Source organism: Hordeum vulgare, chromosome 1H, assembly GCF_904849725.1.
Source record: "Hordeum vulgare subsp. vulgare chromosome 1H, MorexV3_pseudomolecules_assembly, whole genome shotgun sequence".
NCBI classification, from domain to species: Eukaryota; Viridiplantae; Streptophyta; class Magnoliopsida; order Poales; family Poaceae; genus Hordeum; species Hordeum vulgare.
Genome location: NC_058518.1, coordinates 121,225,050 through 121,247,526, shown reverse-complemented (window position 1 = coordinate 121,247,526; position 22,477 = coordinate 121,225,050). Strand labels below are relative to the sequence as shown.

The window sequence follows — 22,477 nt, the reverse complement described above, 5'->3', positions numbered from 1 at the left end:
CATGGAGAACTCAAACCGATGCAACTAATGCAATGGAAAGAACACACGAAGTGGTCAAGTCCCTGACATTCAAATCCCTCCACAACAACAAAAGCTATGGATAAATATGAGAGGAAGAACAAGGAGCTCACAAAGAACTCCAAGATCAAGATCCAAGGGGTTCCCCTCAAATAGAGGAGAAAGTGATTGGTGGAGATGTGGATCTAGATCTCCTCTCTCTTTTCCCTCAATAACTAGCAAGAATCATTGGAGGGATTGAGAGTTGGCAAGCTCTAATAAGGTCAACAATGGGGGAAGAACATGAGCTCAAAAGATAGATAAGGTCCAATGGGGAAGAATACCTCCTTTATATAGTGGGGGAAGGAATCCAACCATTACCCACACTCATAACCCGACTGGAGCGGTACTACCGCTGCTCGGAGCGGTACTACCGCTCCCAGAACGTCCGAGGGAGCGGTACTACCGCCCAGGAGCGGTAGTAAAAAATGACTACCGCTCCGAGGGCGGTACTACCGCTGGCACGAGGAGCGGTACTACCGCTAGATGCTGAAACTGCTCTAACTTTCGCATACGGACTCTGAATCGAGCAAACTCAAGCTAAAGAACATGAGTTATAAAAATGCCAATGATATAGAGAAGTGAGACCTCTATGAATGAAGAACCGGCAAAAACTTCCAACATCGAAAACATCATAGAAGATGCATATGAACTCCGTTTTTGATGAACTCGAGCTTGTCATGAAGATGACCATAAGCTCTAAAACTCACAAAGAGAAACACCAAACAAGAACCAAGAATTATGATGAAAGGATGCAAATGGTTCGAGCTCTCAACGAAAGATATGATCAAGCTACTCACTTGAGAGCCCCCCTTGACAGTACGGCAATCTATCCTAAAATAGAGAACCTATGAAGGGCAAACCTATACCTTGTACCTAGTCCTCTTGAGCTAGATGATTATGATATTGGCTTCCTCAAGATGGACCACCTTTCTTGATTGCGTTGGTTTGATGAAGATCAGTTGATTGCTCCACCATACTCGCTATGGGTGAGCCACTCTTCAGCACATTTTCACAAGTCCATTGCCACCACAATGGACAACAAGCTTCAAGCATGATATCTCCGTGATGCTCCACTTGAACTTGCACACCGCAATATTGATGACGATCACCACTTGATGTCATCCTTCATAGGTTGAATGAGATCTTCCTCTTGACGCAAACCCATGGAAACACACCTAACCCAACATAGAAATCTCACGAGGACAACGGGTTAGTACACAAAAGCGTTATGGACAATGCTTACCATAGCATGGGATTACTTGATCCCTCTCGGTACATCTTGTACACTTTGTGTGTTAATCATCTTGATTTACTCTCTGCTTAATCTTGATCAACCTTGTGTCTTTAAGACCAATATTGGATAATACCTTGAATACCACCTTGGTCATCATATAAACTCCTTGAAACCAATAGATGGGCTTCAAGAAGTGCCTATGGACAAATCCTTCAAATATAACTTAGGGCAACCGTTAGTCCATAGGGATTGTCATCAATTACCAAAACCACATATGGATAAATATGTTGTAACAGTAGGAGACTCTCTATGAAGAACATGGTGCTACTTTGAAGCACAAGTGTGGAAAAAGATAGTAGCATTGTCCCTTCTCTCTTTCTCTCATTTTTTTCCTTTTTTCTCTTTTTTGGTGGGCTTCTTTGGCCTCTTTTATTTTTTATGGGCTTCGTTGGCTTCTTTAATTTTTTGTAAAGTCTGGATACTCATCCCAACTTGGGAGGGAATCATAGCTTCCATCATCCTTTTCTCACACGGGACAATGCTCTAATAATGCAAATCATCACACTTTTATTTACTTACAACTCAAAGATTACAACTCGATAGCTAGAACAAGGTATGACTCTATAAGCAATATGGAAGTGATGGTGCGTGTCATAAAAAAGAGACGATGGTGCTGCATGGCAATATATCTCGGAATGGATATGAAAATGCCATAATAGGTAGGTATGGTGGTTGTTTTAAGGAAAATATATGGTGTCTGTTTTGAGGAAGGTGGGTTTAATGTACCCGCGAAAGTTGTGCAGTACTAGAGAGGCTAGCAAAGGTGGAAGGGTGAGAGTGTGTATAATCCATGAACTCAACATTAGCCATAAAGAACTCACATAGTCACATACTTATTGTAAAATCCTCTTATACACATCATTTTGGTTGAGCCTATTCTTAAGTTGCCTCTTATACATGTTGTTCAACCATATATTTGGTGCAAGTGCTATACTTATTGTCTCATCTATTGTCTCATATATTTGAACCATATACACGTTGTTCAACAGATCATCGCACAAGAACAATTTGGTGGTAACCAAGGAACCAAACGAGTTGATAGATATGAATCTCTTTCTTCCAATGAACATAGCCAAGGATTGGGTTCTACGCGCGTCCGCCAGTCAAGTGCTTGATGATAACAAGATTGTATATAACCTTCAACATAAAATCCGAGCACTTCCATGTTTTTTATCATGAAAGTTCAATAATATAATACTCCCTCCGTAAACAAATACTTATAAGATTGTTTAGACCACCACTTTACAAAGAAAGTATCTCCTTACCAAATTATTTGTATCCAGTGGAAAATCTAAGACCAGTAGTTCAGGGAGGACGGAGTAGATCACTAGTAGAAAATGAGGCTTTCGGTCGGAGCCCAAAATCCCATTAGCCTCGGGTCCAAGTAAAACTGAGACCAATGTCAGGCATTGGTCCCGGTTTGAGCTGCCAGGGCCTCGCGGGGCAATAGTCCCAGTTCGGTTCGATGCATTAGTCCCGGTTCGGTTCGATGCATTAATCCTGGTTCGGCTCGATGCATTAGTCGTGGTTCGGTTCGATGCATTAGTCCCGATTCATGCCAAAAACCAGGACTAAAGATCTAGCGACTGACACGTGGTGTGTCGCGGTGGTGGCAACCGTTTGTATCCCCCTTTAGTCATGGTTGGTGGCTCAACCCGAGACTAAAGGTCTGACACGTGGCGTGCCGCGGTGGTGGCACTCGTTCGTATCCCCCTTTAGTCCCGGTTGGTGGCTCAACCCGGGACTAAAGGTCCAAAAAGTTTGCCTCCCGCATCGTTTCGATCGATGAAAAGCGTGAACCAAAGAAGATTCGCCATTTCTCTGTTTCTTCTTCTCTCTCGCTCTCCTCTCTTCTTCCCCTCTCTTCTTCCCCTCTCTTCTTCCCTTCACTTCTTCCACCATGCCAACCACTCACTACAGAGAGGTGCTCGCACATGGCACGACCGAACTCAATGTCGTGTACACGAATGACAGTGCCATGGTGTCGCGTTTTCTTACCTATTTCAAGAAATGGCTTCAAGAGGTGGAGGAGAATGAGAGTGTCATGGGGCTTGATATGGATTACACATCCAATCAACAAGATGTTGTCGTCATCCAACTATGTTTCAAGAGAAATGGCATGGTTTTCTAATGGGCGAGGTAAGTTTTGAGGCTTTCTTTGATCCAAGGTTACGAAAATTGCATATAGTGATCTAGGTTCCATTGGATAGCAATATGTAGTTTCTATGTTCCATTGGATAGCAATTTCATATAGTGATCTTGGTTCCATTGGATAACAATATATATATGTCATAGTTAACCTATGCAGTTTTTATAATATATGCAGTTTCTATGTTCCATTGGATAGAAATGTCATAGTTAATTTAGGGTTTCTTGATCAATTCATAGGATATGAAAATTGCATAGGATAGCAATATGTTCCATTTGAATCCTAAAGATCAATTTATCTTAAGTTGTAGTGAAATATAGTTTAAAAATATTTAAGAATTGCAATAGTAAGTAAGAAAAATTCCTCAAATAACCTGCATGTTGCATGCTAATGATATCTGTTGATGTTGGACAATTTCTTGTACTAAAAAGGTTGAACGAACAAAATGTTGCAACATCTAGGAAAGCTTAGAAACGAAATGACCAAAAATATCATCATTCAAGTAGAAGCATGTAGCAAGATGAGAGTGCCATGTTCATGGTTTTCTGTGTAAAAATTGCAGTATGAATTGCATCGTTCAAAATTAGGCATGTTACTGTGTTTCTACAATAGAAAAGTTAGGGAGATGTAGATGTTGCAATGTCCCGAACTAGCATTGATAGCCATGTTACAAACAATGGTAATGATGGCCATTTCCTGAATTGCTCCTAGTAAATATTGCATTTACTAGGAAAAGCTAATTTGTAGTATAAAAACATGATCAACAAACATCAACTTTGCTTTTAGCAATCTCATAGTTGTAGTAGCAGGTGTAGAAGCATTTTATTTAGCATCATGAGATGGAAAAAGAAGAAGATAAAAAACTAAAGTTATACCTATTTCATGCTAGAAGCAGTAGTACTACATACTACCTTCTTTGTCGACAATCTTGTACTTTTCCCGCAAGAATGACACAAAATTTAGGTTGCTGAAGCTAAAGTTGTAGTGAAACATTTTTTCTTGTTGCGGAATCCTAGAATATGTTCCATTTGAATCCTAAAGATCAATTTCTCTTTAGTTGTAGTGAAACAATTTTCCTTGTTGCAGCAGTATGTAACATTTGTTCCATTTTAATTTGTTGTTGTTGCAGTAGTGACAAGCATTGTCCAGAACTCATGGACTTATTTCGCAATGGCATACATTTTTCTAGTGTTGATAAAAGGAACGACAAGCTCAAGATGAGGCACAGCTTCGGTATTGAGATACCAGCTCACTGCCACATTGATATCCAAGACAAATTCAAGCTTCAACATGAGAGGACTTCGATGGCTCATATGGTAGTCATCTTGATCGACGAGGAGTACGCTGATATGAAGACCAAATTCCCAAGGTATCAGCACACAAAGTGGGAGATGGCCCCACTTGACGATATCAACATTGAGTATGCAGCAAAAGATGCATATGTTTCATACGAGTTGTACCACAAGATTCGAATCATGAACTATGGCCAGCGTCACCTGGCACCAGCACCAGCAACACCAGTTTGGGGACTTTCTGATTTAGACGAGTAGTGTTCACAATGGAGAACACTTGTATATATATATGCTAGCTATTATTATGTACTGCTTGGACGAGTACTATTATGTACTGCTTGGACCAATTTATGTTTAGTTTTTGTTTGTGCCATTAGTTTCCAAATTTGAATGGTTTAACCATTTCCAACTTCATTTTCTACTTTTCATGGTATCATGCATTTCGATCACATATATAGCACGCTTCATTTGCATGCTTACGGCCAAAGCGATCATAGGCAAGGGATCGAAATATAAATCTATGTAATGTATTAAACTTTATGTGATGTGTACTAATGTATTAAACTTTATGTGATGTGTACTAATGTATTAAACTTTATGTGATGTGTACTAATGTATTAAACTTGGTACCACTTGGTTCTAAATAAAATGCACTTTTCCTTTTATTAGTGGAAAAACGGCGTTTTTTGTGAAAGAGGTACCAACTATGAGAACTAAAACAACTACGAGTACGAGAGCTAAAACAACTACGAGAACTAAACCCTAAACAACTACGCCAACTGAAAAATACAAAATGAAGTCAAAAATTGTTGAAAATTTATGATGTGCCTTTGAATGGTGCATTTTGAACACACAAAAAGTCTGGAGTTCAAAAAATGAAATGCCTTTGTAACAGATAAATTTTCGTCTGAAACCGTGATACTTCGAAAGAGATTGTCAGTTTTGTACACGAAGTGCATCCAGTTTTGGCCGTAACCCTCTCAACTTTTTAGCACATGCTATGTGGGTGAAATGATCATAGCATGCCAACTTTCAACCTTTTTAGAGTTCATTTGTAGTGATTTTTAATTTCATAGTCATTTAGCTCAAAAAATCAGTAAATGCATGAAAAATACCAAATGAAGTTAGAAATTGTTGAAAATTGATGATGTGCCTTTGAATGGTGCATTTTGAACACACAAAAATCCTGGAGTTCAAATAAATTCAAAAAAAATGAAATTCCTTTGTAACAAATGAGTTTTTGTACGAAACCCTCATACTTCGAAAGAGATTGTCCGTTTTGTACACGAAGTGCATCCAGTTTTTGTTGTAACCCTCTCAACTTTTTAGCACATGCTATGTGGGTGAAATGATGATACGACGCCAACTTTCAACCTTTTCAGAGTTCATTTGTATTGCTTTTTAATTTCAGGGTCAATTAGCTCAAATAATAAGTAAATGCATGAAAAATACCAAATGAAGTCAGATATTGTTGAAAATTGATGATGTGCCTTTGAATGGTGCATTTTGAACACACAAAAAGTCTGGAGATCAGTAAGTTCAAAAAAATGAAATGCCTTTGCAACAGATGAGTTTTCGTCCGAAACCGTGATACTTCTAAAGAGATTGTCCGTTTTGTACACGAAGTGCATCCAGTTTTTGCAGTAACCCTCTCAACTTTTTAGCACATGCTATGTGGGTGAAATGATGATACCATGCCAACTTTCAATCTTTTCAGAGTTCATTTGTTGTGCTTTTCAATTTCAGGGTCAATTAGCTCAAAAAAATAAGTAAATGCATGAAAAATACCAAATGAAGTCATAAATTGTTGAAAATCGATGATGTGCCTTTGAATGGTGCATTTTGAACACACAAAATTTCTGGAGTTCAAATAAGTTCAAAAAATGAAATGCCTTTGTAACAGATGAGTTTTTGTCCGGAACCCTGATACCTCGAAAGAGATTGTCCGTTTTGTACACGAAGTGCATCCATTTTTGGTCGTAACCCTCTCAACTTTTTAGCACATGCTATGTGGGTGAAATGATGATACCATGCCAACTTTCAACCTTTTCAGAGTTCATTTGTAGTGCTTTTCAATTTAAGGGTCAATTAGCTCAAATAATAAACTAATAGCAAAAAAAATGAAGTAAAAATAATCAAATAAAACATTAAATAAAAAGAATCAACTAAAATTATCAAAGTGTTTATTTGTTAAAAAGAATCAAGTAAAACATTAACTAAAAAGAAACAAAAAATATCAACTCAAAAGAATTTTCATAAAGTTTTTTTGTTAAAACCTTTAATAGAAAACTAAAATAAAAGAGTCAACTAAAACATTAACTAAAAAGAATGAACTAAAAAGAATCAACTAAAATTATCAAAGTGTTTATTTGTTAAAAAGAATCAAGTAAAACATTAACTAAAAAGAAACAAAAAATATCAATTCAAAAGAATTTCTTAAAGTTTTTTGTCAAAATCTTTAATAGAAAACTAAAATAAAAGAGAAAAAAATCTTCAATAGCAAAGAATTAAAATATAAAGTGGGACTAAAAATTATTAAAGTAAAAAAAACGCCACCTACTAGGCCATCACAGCTTGCATACTACTAGAAACCCTAGATGGGTCAGGATGGAGGCCCGTAGAAGGCCGAGTAGGTCCACATGGCAAAGAGAGTGCGTTTAGGCCCGTAGGCCTGCGTTTGAGAGAAGCTCGAGAGTTTGGCGCAGCGGGGCTCATAAACCGCTCTGAGCTCCTCTCAACTAGCGAGGTGGGAATAAACATTTGGCCGCGGCATCACCCCCTTTAGTCCCGGTTTGGGGCGCCAACTGGGACTAAAGGCCTCCCTTTAGTCCCGGTTGGAGCCACCAACCGGGACTAAAGGCCTCTGCTTCCTGCCATTTGACCTGTCGAAAATGAGCATTAGTCCCGGTTGGTGGCATAAACCGGGACTATAGAGATGGGGCTATATAAGCGGGAGTTTGGAAATTTTGATCTCTCCCCTCTCTCCATTCGATCCTAACACCGACGTCGCCCCTGCCCCCGATGCCGCTAGGCTGCCGGAGTCGCTGTCGCCCCCTAAGCCATCCTCGTCGTCGGCGCCACCTACGCGGCCGCCTACGCCTCCTTCATCTGCCCGCCAACGAGCAGTTGTTGCGCCCCGACCCTCCTCTGCTTCCCACAGTGAGCTCCGCGCCGCCACTCCTCCCTCTCCTCCTCTAGCTCCGGCCGCCTCCCGTCGGGCTATGCTCCAGCGCCCCTCCTCTCCCCACGCCGCGCTCAGGCGCCCCCATCCTCTCCCCTCGCCGGTGTCGTGCACCCCCGCGCTCAGGCGCCCCAATGACAAGGCGCAGGCAAGGCCGTCTCTAGTAATTTGGGGGTCGGGACAAAATAAAAAAAAGGTTCCTGGAATTTTCAATTTTGTGTAACTAAAGAAGTATATCCAAGGAATATCTCATATTGCAATGGCCAAATAGAGCCTTCTAACTATCGAAGGAACACCTCATGCCAAAGCATATATAAATTTGCTCGAGTGCAGGATATATGTAGAACCGAAACTCGATGCTTAACGATGGATTTAAATAGATTAAACAAGAAAAAAAATACAAATTATAATAAAGCATACAAAAGAATACCAAATCAATAGTTTGCTTTATCCATTCCCCCATATGTGTAGAAACTCCTTTTGTTGCAGGTTGCCAATTAAAATATGCCTTCATCTAATTTTTGTGTAGCATCAAATAAGATTTATATAAAATATGCCTTCACCAAATAAGATTGATAATATAGCAACTATTATCTATAAGAAATATTTTCTTTTTTTTAAGTTTTTTGCTGAACCTAATTAAATAGTTGCTACTGGTATCTAGGAGTAAAATTTCAAAAAAAAAATATTAAATAGTAGGAATTTAAATAGTTGTAGAATTGGTTCTCGACGTCGACATACGATGCGTGGCCCGCATCCTCGTCCTCGACTCGGTGGCGACCACCTGCTTGAGAGCTGTCCGGATGTGTGGGACTCGGCTCTGCCTGGCTGGCACTGGGAGGAGCTACCTTCTGGGGCGCGCAGCTTGGTGAGGAACCGGGCTCCCGTCGTCGACCCGGAGCTTCCTTGGTGGCGGTCGCGTGGGCCACTTTCAGTGCCGAGGGTGTCGGGCCCCGAGGAGGAGGTACGTTGTCATGTCAGGGAGGAGGACGAGCACGTTTGTCGCTACATGGAGGCGTTGGATGCCAGATTCTCCAATACCTGGCAGGTTCTTCAGGGATCTCACCCGAGCTATAATCCGGTTATGGTCCCTGCTCTTTGGGTGTCCAACGCCCGTGCCTCACTACAGCGGAAGCTCTTTGTTGGTTGATCAGTTAGATATTATTCGAGAGATGTATTATTGTATTCGAGAGATGTATTAGTGATGTATTCAAAATTATATATTCGATAATATTAAGTGGATTATTCGATGATGCATTAATTAAGTGGATTATTCAATGTATATTAATTTATTTAATTTAGTTTTTTTATGTTTTTGTTAATTTAGTTGTTTTATGTTTTAGTTGTTTAGTTAATTTAGTTTTTTATGTTTAATTTATTTTCAGATACTATGGATCCAATACACGACAGAGACGAATATCAGGAATACATGATGCATGGTGTCATCCGTGGGGATGATTTTATTGTTGGCGATGTCACCAATTAGTTTATGAACGAGTCCCGCGAGGGAGATGAGTCTCTCAACACAGGAGGTAGAAGCTCCGGTGAGGTACACGCCCACGCCTCGGGCGAGGGAGGACTCAACGGCTCCGATGAGGGAGAAGCCGACGGCTCCGGCAAGGTGCATATATATATTAATAAATTAATCCTCTACTGTCTATATACATATATTAACGCTCTTTCTTATTTTACCGGATCGAGCAAAACTTCAGTACGGACGAAACGAGGCCCAACCAAGAAGATGGATGACGGTGAGAGGTATAGGATCGAAAGAGTCTCAAAATACGGGCAACCGGTTGCTCCCACAGATGTAAAGAAGAAATTTCTGAAGGCATGCGGAGTTGTTGTTAGGGACCACGTCTCTATCACCACTCAAGAATGGCTTAAGCCAAGGGCGGAAGGAGTCTCATATGTCGGCACAGTAGCCAAAGATTATGAGGAGCTGAAGCTGGACTACCCTGCAGGTGAAGATAGGGATTTGTCTAAACTTGGAGAAGTCAAGAAACAAACCGTTGTATGGTCAAAGGAGCACATCTTGCTTCCAAATTGGCCGCCAAGGCCACCGACTCCTAAGAGCAACAATCCTTCTTCGCCTCCACCTCACCAGTCTCCAGCGCAACCATCTTCTTCGCCGCCTCACCAGTCTCCAGCGCAGCCGTCGTCTTCGCCGCCTCACCAGTCTCCAGCGCAGCCGTCTCCACCTCCCCGTTAGCCATCTTCGTCTCCGTCCACTGAGGATCAGAGCCAAAAGCGGAAACGTACCACCGCTAATAGTGGTGGCACAAAGGGGTTCCGATCATCGAAACGTAAGTCGTCGCCCCTTCCAAAAGTACCTCATCAGAATATGAAGAACAGAAAAACCAATCATGCACCCCGTGGGAAATCAGTTGCCCAGCTCGGACAACAGAAAAACCAATTGTGTCGCCCGCTCAAAGTGTATTCCGATACAGAGGTGTGCGCGAGCGGAGCTGCGGTCGAGGAAAGGCATGATGAAACAGCTGATATCGATCCGGAGTTTGTTGCACTCTACGGAGAAGCGGCCAAGGCTCATGGCATGTCTATTGATCGGTACTTAAACCATATACAGGATTTTGTTGACGCAACATACGTGTACCGGCACAAGTCTCCTCTCGTCAAACCTGAGTTAGTCAACGAGCTACCAACAAAAATGCAAAGATTGCATAACTGGTACATGCGAGCATCTGCTGAACAGCAAAACTGAATCTATTGTGCATATAAAGACGAGCATTACGGGCATGGAGAAGGTGTGTTAATGATTAAATTCAACGAATTATTTCAGTTATACAAACAAGATGCCCTCGACAAATCTATCATCAATGCCTATTGTTTGTAAGTATTATTAATTTATGTCATTAATTCTTACTCAGTTCGTTCATTGCATGTATAATCCTACTCATCACTATATTAATTTTGCAGAATGAAGATTCTCGAATGCAAAAGAGGACAAATCTATCACATTGGGTTCATTGACCCATATTTCATTCATGACAATAGTCTCGCACTGGATCCCCACGAGACAGAAAATAACTTGGTACAAGGGTTAAGGTTTTCCGCTACCAAAAGGGAAATACTATTTCCTTACAACTTCAAGCGAGTGTTGTTGTCTTGTACACACATTCTATTTTCGCTTACTCGATGTTAAGTGTATAATTGACTCGTTATGCATGCGCGGCTTCCACTTTGTTCTGTTAATCATTGTACCTCACGATGGACTAGTAAAAGTCATGGACTCGCTACGCAAACCCCTCGCTGATTGGGCGAACATGCAAGAATGCATCCAGAGGTAATTTCAACTTTTCGTTCATTTCCTGATAGCAAGTAATTAATATAAACTCTTTTATTCATTTTCTTTTCTTGACAGGGCTTGGAAACGGTTCACCGCCAAGTGTCGGGGTGCTTGGAAGCCAGAGCTTACATTTAGACAAATGGATGTAAGCACTACTAGCTAGATTCGCGCATCTCTTTATTCTAGTTTCAATACCATTATCATGCTTGATTATGTTTTTGATTGAACTTTGTTCTCGTAAAGTGCTTGAGGCAGGAAAAGGGAAACAATTTATGTGGATACTATGTTTGCGAGTTCATTCACCAAACGACCCATGAGACGGGCAAAAACCGAGATTAAAAAAAATAAAGTATGATAAACAATACTCACAACTTTATTTTATTACCATCAATTGTGCTCGGTTTCATTGATATATATTGACCCTTTCTTTAAATTAGATCAAACGGTTGCGGGACAGTCTTCTACCACAGGAGCGCATACGAGCAATTCAAGAGGAAATTGTCGGATTCTTAGATGCAGAGGTCCTAGATCCGAAGGGAGAATACTATAGCCCGTCGGTGCAATTCAAGTGAAATGTTAAAGTGTAAAAGAGATTCATATGTGCATGTAACTCGTGTCTACATTTTGAAATATGTTTGCCAAAGCACGACGGATGAGATGGTGTAATATATTTGTGACGATGATGTGCAATAATTATTCCTTTATTGTTGTGTATGTACCATCCAATTTAGTGCAAAACAAGAATTAAAAAATGCCCAAAATAAATAAATAGGAAAATAGCAAACAAAAAAGAGGCAGCAAAATAGCCCCATCCAATTTAATGCAAAACCCTAAACCCTAAAAAGTGCTAAAAAGGCATCTAAGCAATAGCCCCGGGCCGTAATAAGAACCAGGACTAATACCACCCCCCCCCCCCCCCCCCTCACTCCCAGCCCCGCCTCGTGGAGGACTATTAGCCCCAGTTCGGGACCGAACCGGGGCTAACATTAGTCCCACTTTTTGAACCGGGGCTAATGGCCCAAACGAACCGGGTCTGAAGCCTCATTTTCTACTAGTGGATCCTTTGTGTCTAGACAAATCTAAGACAAGTAATTTGAAAAGGGAGGAATAGATGGAAGATCTTCCTATAAATATGACAGCACTTAGCAATGTATTTCATCGTCAAAGACAAAACACACACCAACAATATACTCTCCTTTTTTGCGAGAAAATTACAACATACTCCCTCCGTTCCTAAATATAAGTCTTTAAAGAGGTATCATTAGTGGACTACATACGGATGTATATAGACATACTATAGAGTGTAGATTCATTCATTTTGCTTCATATGTAGATTCCTAGTAAAATATCTTAAAAGACTTATATTTAGGAACGGAGGGAGTGCTAGTTTAGGGAAGGGGTACATGACAATAGAGACGTAACTACAGTTTTTATTCGAACAAGCACATACTTCACTATCTCACCAAGGCGAAATGATATGGGTTTCCACAGAACAGCCCAACCTGCCAGATCTCCATTACCAGAAATATCCAGCTAAAATTAGCCGCAGCAGCACAAGGACTCCATGCAGCACTCGCAGGTCTCGTAGCAGCAGAAGCAACAGCACAGTGTAAACAGGCTGCAAACAACAAGCTTCCAATGTAAAATCCACAGTTGTCAACCAGAAACCGGTGCAAAATTAAGTATCAGTACTAATTTGTAACTTGAACTGAGATTCTCTGCATAAGTTCTTAGTGAGATATCTGAAAATTACTTCCATCTTGGAGTGATCTCAAACTGATTCGATGGTAAAATTAATTCTCTAAGATACAGTGCGAAAGGCAAGATCCAGGCGAAGTTGCACGAAGATGACCGGTGACTACTACCACCTGCCAACAGGATATCATTTTCCATTTCATCTAATGAACCAAAGGTTAGGGTCACTTGTTTGGTGGATATCCCTTTCAAGAATAAAGGTGAAACATCACTTCCTACCTCCCTGAATGGCAGTCCCTCACCAAACTGGGGCCTTAATAACGATAGGTGCTGGAAATGTTTTGTAAGAAAGCTTTGCCGGAGAGGAAGTAGATGTACCACACCTAAATGAGGAAGAAAGTTGAACCATCGGACTAATTAGTTTCTCTGGAAAAACAAAGCTTTGTAAGTTGTAACAAGCCCGAGAGCACCCTTTGCATTTCCGGACTATTGTTAGAGGCCATCCTAAATTTTTAGACTTTCTACCCGCATCATTTTCACTATGTTCTTAATCCTATAGTAAGTAATAACACAGGAAAAGTTCAATTAAAAACTTAAAATGCTTTTGTACCAAATGTGTGACGTTTGCTAGGGCCTCTCTGATTTGTAGGATTTCAAACTAAGAAAAATGAAAAAACTGGATGCCATGCCATGTTGAATTCACATGCACTGCAAACACGGAAATATGTAGTGCAGCACAGGTTGTCTGATTGCACCACATGAAAAACACAGAATGTAGGCATAGTATTCGCCATAGTTTTCACTGAATATAAGAATAACTTCCATGAGGTTGGACTTGGTGGAAATTTTCCTTTGAAATTGCATGCAAAGCAGCCTATAGGAAAAAAAACATATGTTCTCAAGCCTAGAACTTAAACAAGCTCTAAAGGAACATTTCGAAAGAAACATAATCCTCCAAACTTCCTATGAAATTCCTTTGAATTAAAGAGGCCCTAAATCATACTGGTTGTTTTTCTTTCATACACGATTAGGCACTGGCGTACTGCTAACTCTTAGGTTTAACAAGATACAGGACTCGGGAAATATGAGAAAGGTAAACGACGTAAACTGCCTACTTAGTTTGCTAGAATGATCGTGTGACACATAAATTAGTCTTCTGACGTATGTTAGAATGATTGTGTGACACATAAACCTTGTCTATGTAATGTTACATCAAACAGGCTATTGACAAGTCAGAAATACATATACTCCCTCCAACCCATATTAATAGACGCTGCTTTAGTACAACTTTAGTACAAAGTTGTACTAAGGCAGTGTCAATTAATATGGATCGGAGCGCAAGCAGGAGCTACATGCACCAGGCTGCCCTTTTTTTCAGGGAGTAGTATTCTTATACACCTTAAGGCAAGTTCAAAATTCAGAGTGATTCCTCATTGCAGAATACGTCAACAAGAACTCGACCAGAACAGAGTGGCAAGAGTTGTCCGTAACGAACAGAACAGAAAGGTTACCATGCATATAAGCAGCCTTTCTCCTCATGGCGCTTCTGAACATGATCATAGTAGGACATGTCCTGTGTACTCGGAGGGTTGTCCATCTTGATGTATATCTCTACACAAGTATCTAAGTACACCAAAAGAGAAGAAAAGGACTATGAGCAGAACAAAGGAGGAAGATATATGGAGTGGATAGTGGCTATCTGTATGGGTGTGAGACCTTTTATAGACCAACTCAAGTTTGCAATGCCTCAGGTCGAACCAAGTGTCCAACTATCAAGCACCAGTAGGAACAAAAAGGACTTGACCAGCGTAAACATAACTGTGGCAGTTGATGTGTTGTTTGCTAGTGCAATAGAGATAGTACAATGTTGTTTAATGAACAATCATATATAACACAGTTTGTCAATAAGGAATGTACAGAAAATAGCAGCATAGGGAATTTTTCATTTTACCAGTATATGCATTTCTAGATCCTTGAATTAATACTCAAGCCAATAATTAGTATTAAGTATTATTACTGTCCATCAAGCTTATCACATCAAACCCTGTAAGAGTATCTTTTCTGGGGATAACTAGACATGTTAAATCTTAATTGGATGGGACTAAATTCGTAGTCATGCCATGAACCAGATCTCTTATGAGTATCCATCTGACTGAGAAATATGCACTGAGCTTGTAGTTGGATGGAATTGATTACCATTGAATATTTAGGTGAAATTAGGTCCCTCTTGCATTCATTGGTAGATGGTTGCTACTTGCACCAGGGACCAGGGACCAGGCTTGATTTTATCAACTAAGTCTAAGTGCCTTTGTCATTATTCATGAATGACAATATCATCCATGATAGCAGTTAATTATTAATACAACTGCTGACAATGAAGGGGAATAAAGGTACAAGAAAGCAAATCATGGGATATACACTTTGGCAGGTAATTTTACACATTGATTGATAATATTGATCCAGATGTTAAAAATATAAGGACATTTTTCAATGTGGAGCCAAGACTTTGATATTTATCATGTCAAAGGCAAATCATCCTTAATTATGCAGCAATGTTCTTGTCATGAATTGGCAAGATGTGCAATACCAGAACATGTAGCAATGCTTACTGTGTGAAGTTCAGATTTCCTATCCTACTAAGCAAGCGACGCAATGCAGTTGAGTTATCAATCATGAAAAGCACCGTGGACTTACCTCATTGTTCGCCCGTCCATCAAATCTTCTGAACGGATTCATCAGAATCTGGAAAATTCAAAATACACTGGCATCCACATGACACCAGCTGTAGTAAAAAATCACGACCTCACATATCCAATCCAAAGTCGTTTCACAGAACAATCGACTAGAATTGGGCATTATCTTGTCAAAGAAAGAAATGTCCATCACTTGATAGTACACCATGAAAGAATCAAGGTTCGTCCTCAGATAAGAAACTGGTATTAATTACAGACTTTCAAATGAGGGCCGGGGAAGGGGGGGGGGTTGACAAAATACCCTGCACAACATCCATAGTGCTATAAATCGAGTGGAATGAAGTCCATTTGAACACATACATATTATGTCATAGTGGGAGCTACCAGAGGAGCGGGTTTAGGAAAAGCAGCAAAGCTGATGTCTCTGGTTACTGGATGGAATGCAGCATTCCTCTCAAGGTGCTCCCATATAAGCCTTCTCCGCTCCTCAGATGCGGCTTGCTTCTCTTCCTCCTCTTGCAAATTTTTCTGACAAGCCAACAGCAGCTTCTGATCCATGTCAAAGAACATTTTCCTGACATTCATTGTAATATTAAGAACCGATTGGTTCCAATGCAAACGAGCATTCCTTTCAAGAGCTGGATATATGATTGGCAAGATAACTTGGTGGTTTTGAGAGATCAAACCGAACAAGTGCTCGTTGTTCCACAGGAATAAGGCTCTTTCAGCAACCTGTAAGCAGGAACAATATTCTTAGCTTCTAGGCTAGGAGTGTTCGAATTGTAGAATAAATCATGTCACAAACAAAAACAACAGGTTTCTCCATTCATCAGCACATGGCGCATAGAAGTGTTCCACATCTATAAAGTTTTGTGTAGGCATACAAAGAAAAAATCTCCAACAAACAACATAAGGAGAAAGGAAAGAATGTAATTTGCATTGGTGTGATTACTCAGCATTAGCCCTTGTGGCCAATTAAATAGCAGCTACATCCAAATGTGAAGAATCTCTGAAGGGAATTCTTTGAGCAAAGTATAATTTGAAAATGAATACAACAGCACATATCTGGGTGGTAAATGTGATGCTGGTTCGAAATACAAAGACGGCCCACAAGAATGCAAGAGATTTTCAATTGAAATAACTGCCTCAAGTCCTGAACTAAATGAGTGTTCTGACAACCAACAATGAGAGCTATAAGCTAGTAAAGAAACTTAATGAAACAACAAACACTGGCAATAGGATATTACAGGTCGATATCCTGGGACAAAATTTCACCTGAAAATGAGAGCTATTCAAGCAGTGTGCAACCCTCCGAAACAATGGGACCATGCACTTCTGGAACTCAGGCATTTCTGTCAATTCCAGCACCTCCTCCAACTCCCCCAAGAACATCATCTCCTTCTGACTGTTCGTCACTGGCCAGTACTTCAACAGGCCTCTGATCACAGTCCCTGAGAGCTTTGGTTCCTTGTCAATAAACTGTGTAATGCAGTATGTCAACTGTGGCAGATACATGCCCACTGTCTTCGGTTTATGAAGAGGAATCAATGCCTTCCACAGAAATAATTTATGCTCCTCCTTCAATGGTTTCGCAAACCCACTAATCACACTCCCAAACACCTCCAAGAGTTCGCCAATCCCATTGTGACGATCAGCATCGGATACAAACCTATAGAAGATATTGCTCACAGCCTTGCGGATGAAGGGCCGATTACCCATGAATTTTCCATATATCCTATGCAATACTGTCTTCAAGCAATCTCTTTCTCTAGGATCATCAGAATCTAACAAATCAAGCAGCCTAGAGATGAACGAATTGTCCAAGTACTTGCGAGCCACCTTCACATCAACTACCGGAGAGGTGACGAACCGGAGGAGCAGCTCGTACACGACCTGTAAGTGGTACCATGAGGGGTCAAAGAATGGATCGTCCTCGTCAGCCTCGGCAGCTGCCCCCGTGCCTGGCCGGACCTTGGGCGGGAAGACCCTGAACAGGTTGATGGCGAACATACGCACACAGGCCGAAACCATCGCCTCCGTGAGGGGCTCCTCCGCCGTGCCGAGGCAGTCGACGAGAGACATGAGCACCTGCCGCTTTCGCTCCCTCTCCGGAGAGTCTCGGCCCCGGTCGTTGGAGAAGTCGAACAACACGCAGCAGACGTTGAGCTTCCGGAGGAACACGTCCTCCCTTGTCTCTCCCTCCGCTCCGGCGATAGCCGCGAGTGGAGGAGACGCCCGCATAGAGTCCCACTGCCTCCCATTCACGTCATACGACGTTGGGGACTTGGGCGGTGGAGATCCCCAGCCCCCGCCTCCGCCGGATTTCGGCGACTTCCCCGAGAGCTTACCAAGGAACTGCTTCCACATGGCCGCAGCAAACAGTCCGTAGCGCCGACCCCCCTCGCGTCAGACACCCATTTCAAGGAACCATGAACGGACCAGGGAGAAGTAAACCCACTACCCGCCACCGACCCAGGACACGCAGAGGCAAAGCAAATCTTGCAACGCAACGAACCGGGTTGGCCGCCGCGACCCGTGCAGCTGTCGGGGCGCCGGCCACAGATCCCGCAATGGCTGTGAGGGGGGATTAGATCCGAGAGCGGGACGCCGAGGCCTCCGCCATGGATGAGATCTCGGAGGCGGAGGGGGGCAGAAAGCGCAGAGCCTTTGGCGTTTTGGGTGGAATCGCAGTGGGAACCGAGCGGGGGGAGAAGAGCTGCAGTTTACAGCTGTTTGCGGGGAACGATGGCCACCGGAAGAAGGAAGGGGTGGCCGGATGCATCTCGGCCGTTCGTTTGAGATTGGATTCCCACGTATCGCCCGATGGAAGGTTTCGAGGTTTCCTGTGGTCTCAAAAGAAAATGTGAGCCCTTCTTTGATTCGCAGAATTCCCAGTAAGGAAAGTCTATATTAATATAATAAAGATATCAATTACATTTACCTTTTGTATCAACAAAATATTTAAAAACATCTAGAATACACACAGTCAAAAAAAAAAACAAAAAAAAAACGGTTAAGGTGATCAATCACTAGCATCAGCAGCACTCTAACAACCGTTGAAGATAATATCCGAATTACAAAAGTGGTTCTAGAAAAGCAACGTCTTTAAGAAAGAAGCAATGCACACGCATTGTTGTTGTCTGATCAAAGATATTGGATTTTCATCGTGAAGAAAGTCTGAATTCACCCAAAAAACAATTCCTTCAAAAAGGTCATTGTGAGATGCAACCAATAAAAGTCACACTTAGAGGGTGTTTGTTTCCAGGGACTTAAAAAAGTCCCTATAAGTCCAACCTAAACCAAACACAAGGGACTTATTGGGACTTATTGTGGTGATTTGGGACTTATCAAATAAAGACTCTCACCGAGGAGCTTATTGGGACTTATCCCGGGCCGGACCTACCCCGCGTCGCTCCAGGCTCGTTCCCCGCACTTCGCCCCGCCTCTCGGTCCAATCGCCGCCGCCGCCCCGCCTCTCGCCCCGTCGCCGCCCCACCTATCGCTCCGGTCGTCGCCCCGCCTCGGTTCGTTCTGCCTCGGTTCGCCGCCCCGTCGCCGCCCCGCCTCGGTTTGTTCTGCCTCGGTTCATTGCAGCGGTGCCTCCAATCGCCGGACAGGCCCTCTCCCGAGCCTCGTTGCAGCGGTGCTTATCCTGTGTGTCGTACGCGTTGGCTGATGACGATCCATGTGAACAAGTGTATTATTAGGTGCAACATGGACTTATAAGTCCGTGTAAACAAACAGGTAGGGACTCGGGACTTATAAGTCCCTGTAAACAAACAGGTAGGGACTTATGACTTATAAGTTGAGACTTAAAAAAGTCCTAGGACTTATGAAACAAGCAGGGCCTTAGGTCTTCACCCCTCGTAATCAAGACTCGGTATTCGAGGAGGAGCATAAAAAATGTAGTCCTCCAATGTCGTCGCCCCCACTTGACGAGGCAACCATTGCAAGTCACCAAACACCCGACACATAGTCTTCACACCATCTAATGCACCCTCCCACCAAGGCTATAAGACCTCTAATTGCAGCGGCCATAACTTTCTCCACCTCCATCAAAACCTTAAAAATTTTGACTTAGACATGTCCCATGACACCGACAAGAAAGTGAAGCTTCGCACGCGTCCGCTTGAATCCGTAGTGGTTGATAATATGGACACATGCGATCGGATTCTTTCCCATCCAGATATCTAGGAGTGTCATGCGGAATCTGTGTAGATCCATGACGTAGATGTCCAGAACACATGCCACAACCAGATTAAGGAGACCGATATCAGGTAAAATGGTGACTTGACGCATGAAGAGCTAGGGTCAAACCACAATTATTTTGTCCAAGCTAGTAGCCCCTCATCGCTAGCCGACTCCCTCATGCCTTTTTTTTATTAAGCCACCCCTAGGTGGATTGGAGTGGATTGAAGGGGATTTGGGGGGATTTGACCTAGATAGGATTTAATCCTGCCAATATCTATCAATCCCGTTCATTTGTCATTGAACCGAGCAAGGTCTCATGGACCGATCGTCCATATTCTCCACCGAATTTTTATCATGACAAATGTCCTCATGAAAGGACTTAGGTGTGGAGCCATCGCAGCTATGTGGCGGCTTGAGAGGGGTTGGTTGGAATCGAGAGACGCGAGTTACCCAGGTTCGGCCCCTCCGATGGAGGTAAAAGCCTATGTCCTACTTGTATTTCATTAATGAAGATGATGATGTCGATTACAAGGATGCGGAATTGCTACCTCTAATCTCGAGGGTGTCTAATATCTCTATCTCATGATTTGTCTTGTCTAGACCTAATTTGACTTGTCCCTCTTGGGGTGCCCCATCCCTTCTTTTATAGGTTGAAGGGGTAGACTTACATAGAGTCCTACTAGGACTTGGACTAGCTTTCCTTGGAAGGAATTCATCCTCTTGTTGGGCCTTCTGTGTGAACCGCCCTCCAAGCCTCTCCATGAGCCGCCTTACGCCGGCTTGCACACTAGGCCTTGGCTCTCGTCGTCCAGGTCGATCTGGCAAGCGGGGTGTCCCACGAGCCACTAGATGATGGGCCGAGTCATACCACCTAGCCGGATCATACCTCCTGACTGGGACAAACCACCTGGTCGGGTCATACCTCCTCGCTGGGTCAAACCTCCTGGCCGAGTCATACCATGGAGTATATCCCTGACATTAGCCCCCAGGTTAGCTTGAATCTATTCATGGTAAGCTCCTAAAATAAGAATAATAAATATGTTAAGGGACCGGCTTGCTCCTTGGCTCGCTTATTCCAATGAAGTGGCTCCTTGAAAATCTTGATTTCTTCGAGCCGTCTCCACAATCATCTTGCTGGTCAATGCCATTTGCAATGAAATATTGGGAATAAAACACCCATATGTCGTTGACTCGGCCTACAATGCTTTGTCTTGACGAAAATATTGGAGATAAGAAAACCATATGACAGCCTATAAGGGCTTTTTATCTTCGCCACCTCAAACATTAAGGATTCGCATCTGCAGTTATGTTCATCCCCAAAAAGCGACATTGAGCTTAATCCGTCCTACTGGGTAAGCTGATTTTCTAGGAAAAATGCCATAAAATACCGTGGCAGAAGTTTGCAAACTGTTATCGTGAAGGTTCATCCGCCGGAAAGTGTCGTAATATAAGATGTTGATGCTGCTTACTCCATCCATGAAGACCTTTGTGAGGGTATAACCACCAACCTGAGGCATCACCATCAAAGGTAGATCTCCTGGATTATCAACTCGAGAAGGGTGATCCTCTCTGTTCCAAATGATTGGTTGCTCAGACCAGTTGAGGTATCTCGGGACTGCCGGCCCGACCATACTAATGGCTCTCTGATTGCGCTTCTGGTCTTGTTTGCAAGTGTTGGTGATGAAAATGTGGTATCGACCATTGTTCAACTGCTTAGGGCTGCTTTGAAACCCAGATTTATTGTTATGCTAGTGATTACCCTCATCAGAATGTTGCCCTTTGCCAGTTTTTCCTTGGTGCCGAAAACTCGATCACGAGCCGCCTGATTCATTGAAACCTGATCCTGAGAACCCACCAGACGAGCCGCCTTGTGAGCCGATTTGACCATACCGACCCGAATCTCCTCCACCAATAGCCCCTGGTGACTTTGGGATACCTGATTCCAGAACTCGTGCATAATATAACAATTCTCCCATGAGTGAGTAGATGGCTTCTCGTCGGTACTATGCTTTGGACAAGGCACATTGAGTACTTCCTCATAATTGTGCGGCTTATTCCCATTGTAATCTCCTCCAGAGCAGTGCTGGTTCTTGAACCCAGTATCGGTGCTAGCCACAAATTCTAACCCCCCCTCAGGCTGCTTTTGTTTGTTATTTTTTGACCTTCAGGGTTTCCACCTTGCTGATTGCTCTTGCCACCTTCACCTTTCTTGTTCTTACCAACTTTCTCCTCGTCCAAGCCGGGATCCTTCGTGTCGTATGACTCAGCATACCTCGTCAGAACATCTATTAAATCACCCATATCTTGAGTCTTCCGTTTTAGGCGACTAAGCTTTAGTACTAGCGACTCAAAGTGGCATTTTTTCTCCAAAATCATGACGACTTGGGAGGTCTTAATGGTGTCCGACGAGTGGATGATTTCTGCAAGCCGATGGGTCCAATGATGAGTTGACTCACGTGTGCGCTGGACATAGTGTTGAATATCCACAATTGTCATCGGCCGTTTGTATGTTCCTTAAAAATGTCGGGTCATGATTTTTGGTGGCGCCAGGTCAGACAAGTGCACTCCGGTGGTTTTGATAAAAATATTGGAAATAAAGAAATCCGTGTGATGCT

At 42.5% G+C, this 22,477-nt stretch overlaps 1 protein-coding gene and 1 long non-coding RNA gene across 2 annotated transcripts; both read right to left on the bottom strand.

Annotated features, from left to right (window-relative positions):
* Window positions 1–12,810: 12,810 nt before the first annotated feature.
* LOC123426824 lies at window positions 12,811–14,578 on the bottom strand. Its single transcript, XR_006622322.1, has 3 exons — window positions 14,490–14,578; window positions 13,258–13,361; window positions 12,811–12,901 (listed from the first exon to the last, which is right to left on the bottom strand). It is a non-coding gene; the product is annotated as an uncharacterized LOC123426824 (long non-coding RNA).
* A 1,225-nt stretch (window positions 14,579–15,803) lies between these two features.
* Window positions 15,804–18,409, bottom strand: LOC123426814 (serine/threonine protein phosphatase 2A 57 kDa regulatory subunit B' kappa isoform-like). Its single transcript, XM_045110717.1, has 2 exons — window positions 16,947–18,409; window positions 15,804–16,403 (listed from the first exon to the last, which is right to left on the bottom strand). The coding sequence occupies exons 1-2, from the start codon at window positions 18,036–18,038 to the stop codon at window positions 16,035–16,037; spliced, it is 1,461 nt and encodes a 486-aa protein (XP_044966652.1). The 5' UTR covers window positions 18,039–18,409; the 3' UTR covers window positions 15,804–16,034.
* Between the last annotated feature and the right edge of the window lie 4,068 nt (window positions 18,410–22,477).

Excerpts from the sequence above, each read along its gene's own strand:
- LOC123426814 (XM_045110717.1), bottom strand. The coding sequence starts at position 18,038 with ATGTGGAAGCAGTTCCTTGGTAAGCTCTCGGGGAAGTCGCCGAAATCC. Across the intron at positions 16,404-16,946 it reads TGAATAGCTCTCATTTTCAG|GTTGCTGAAAGAGCCTTATT; the intron begins GTGAAATTTTGT and ends TCCTGCTTACAG.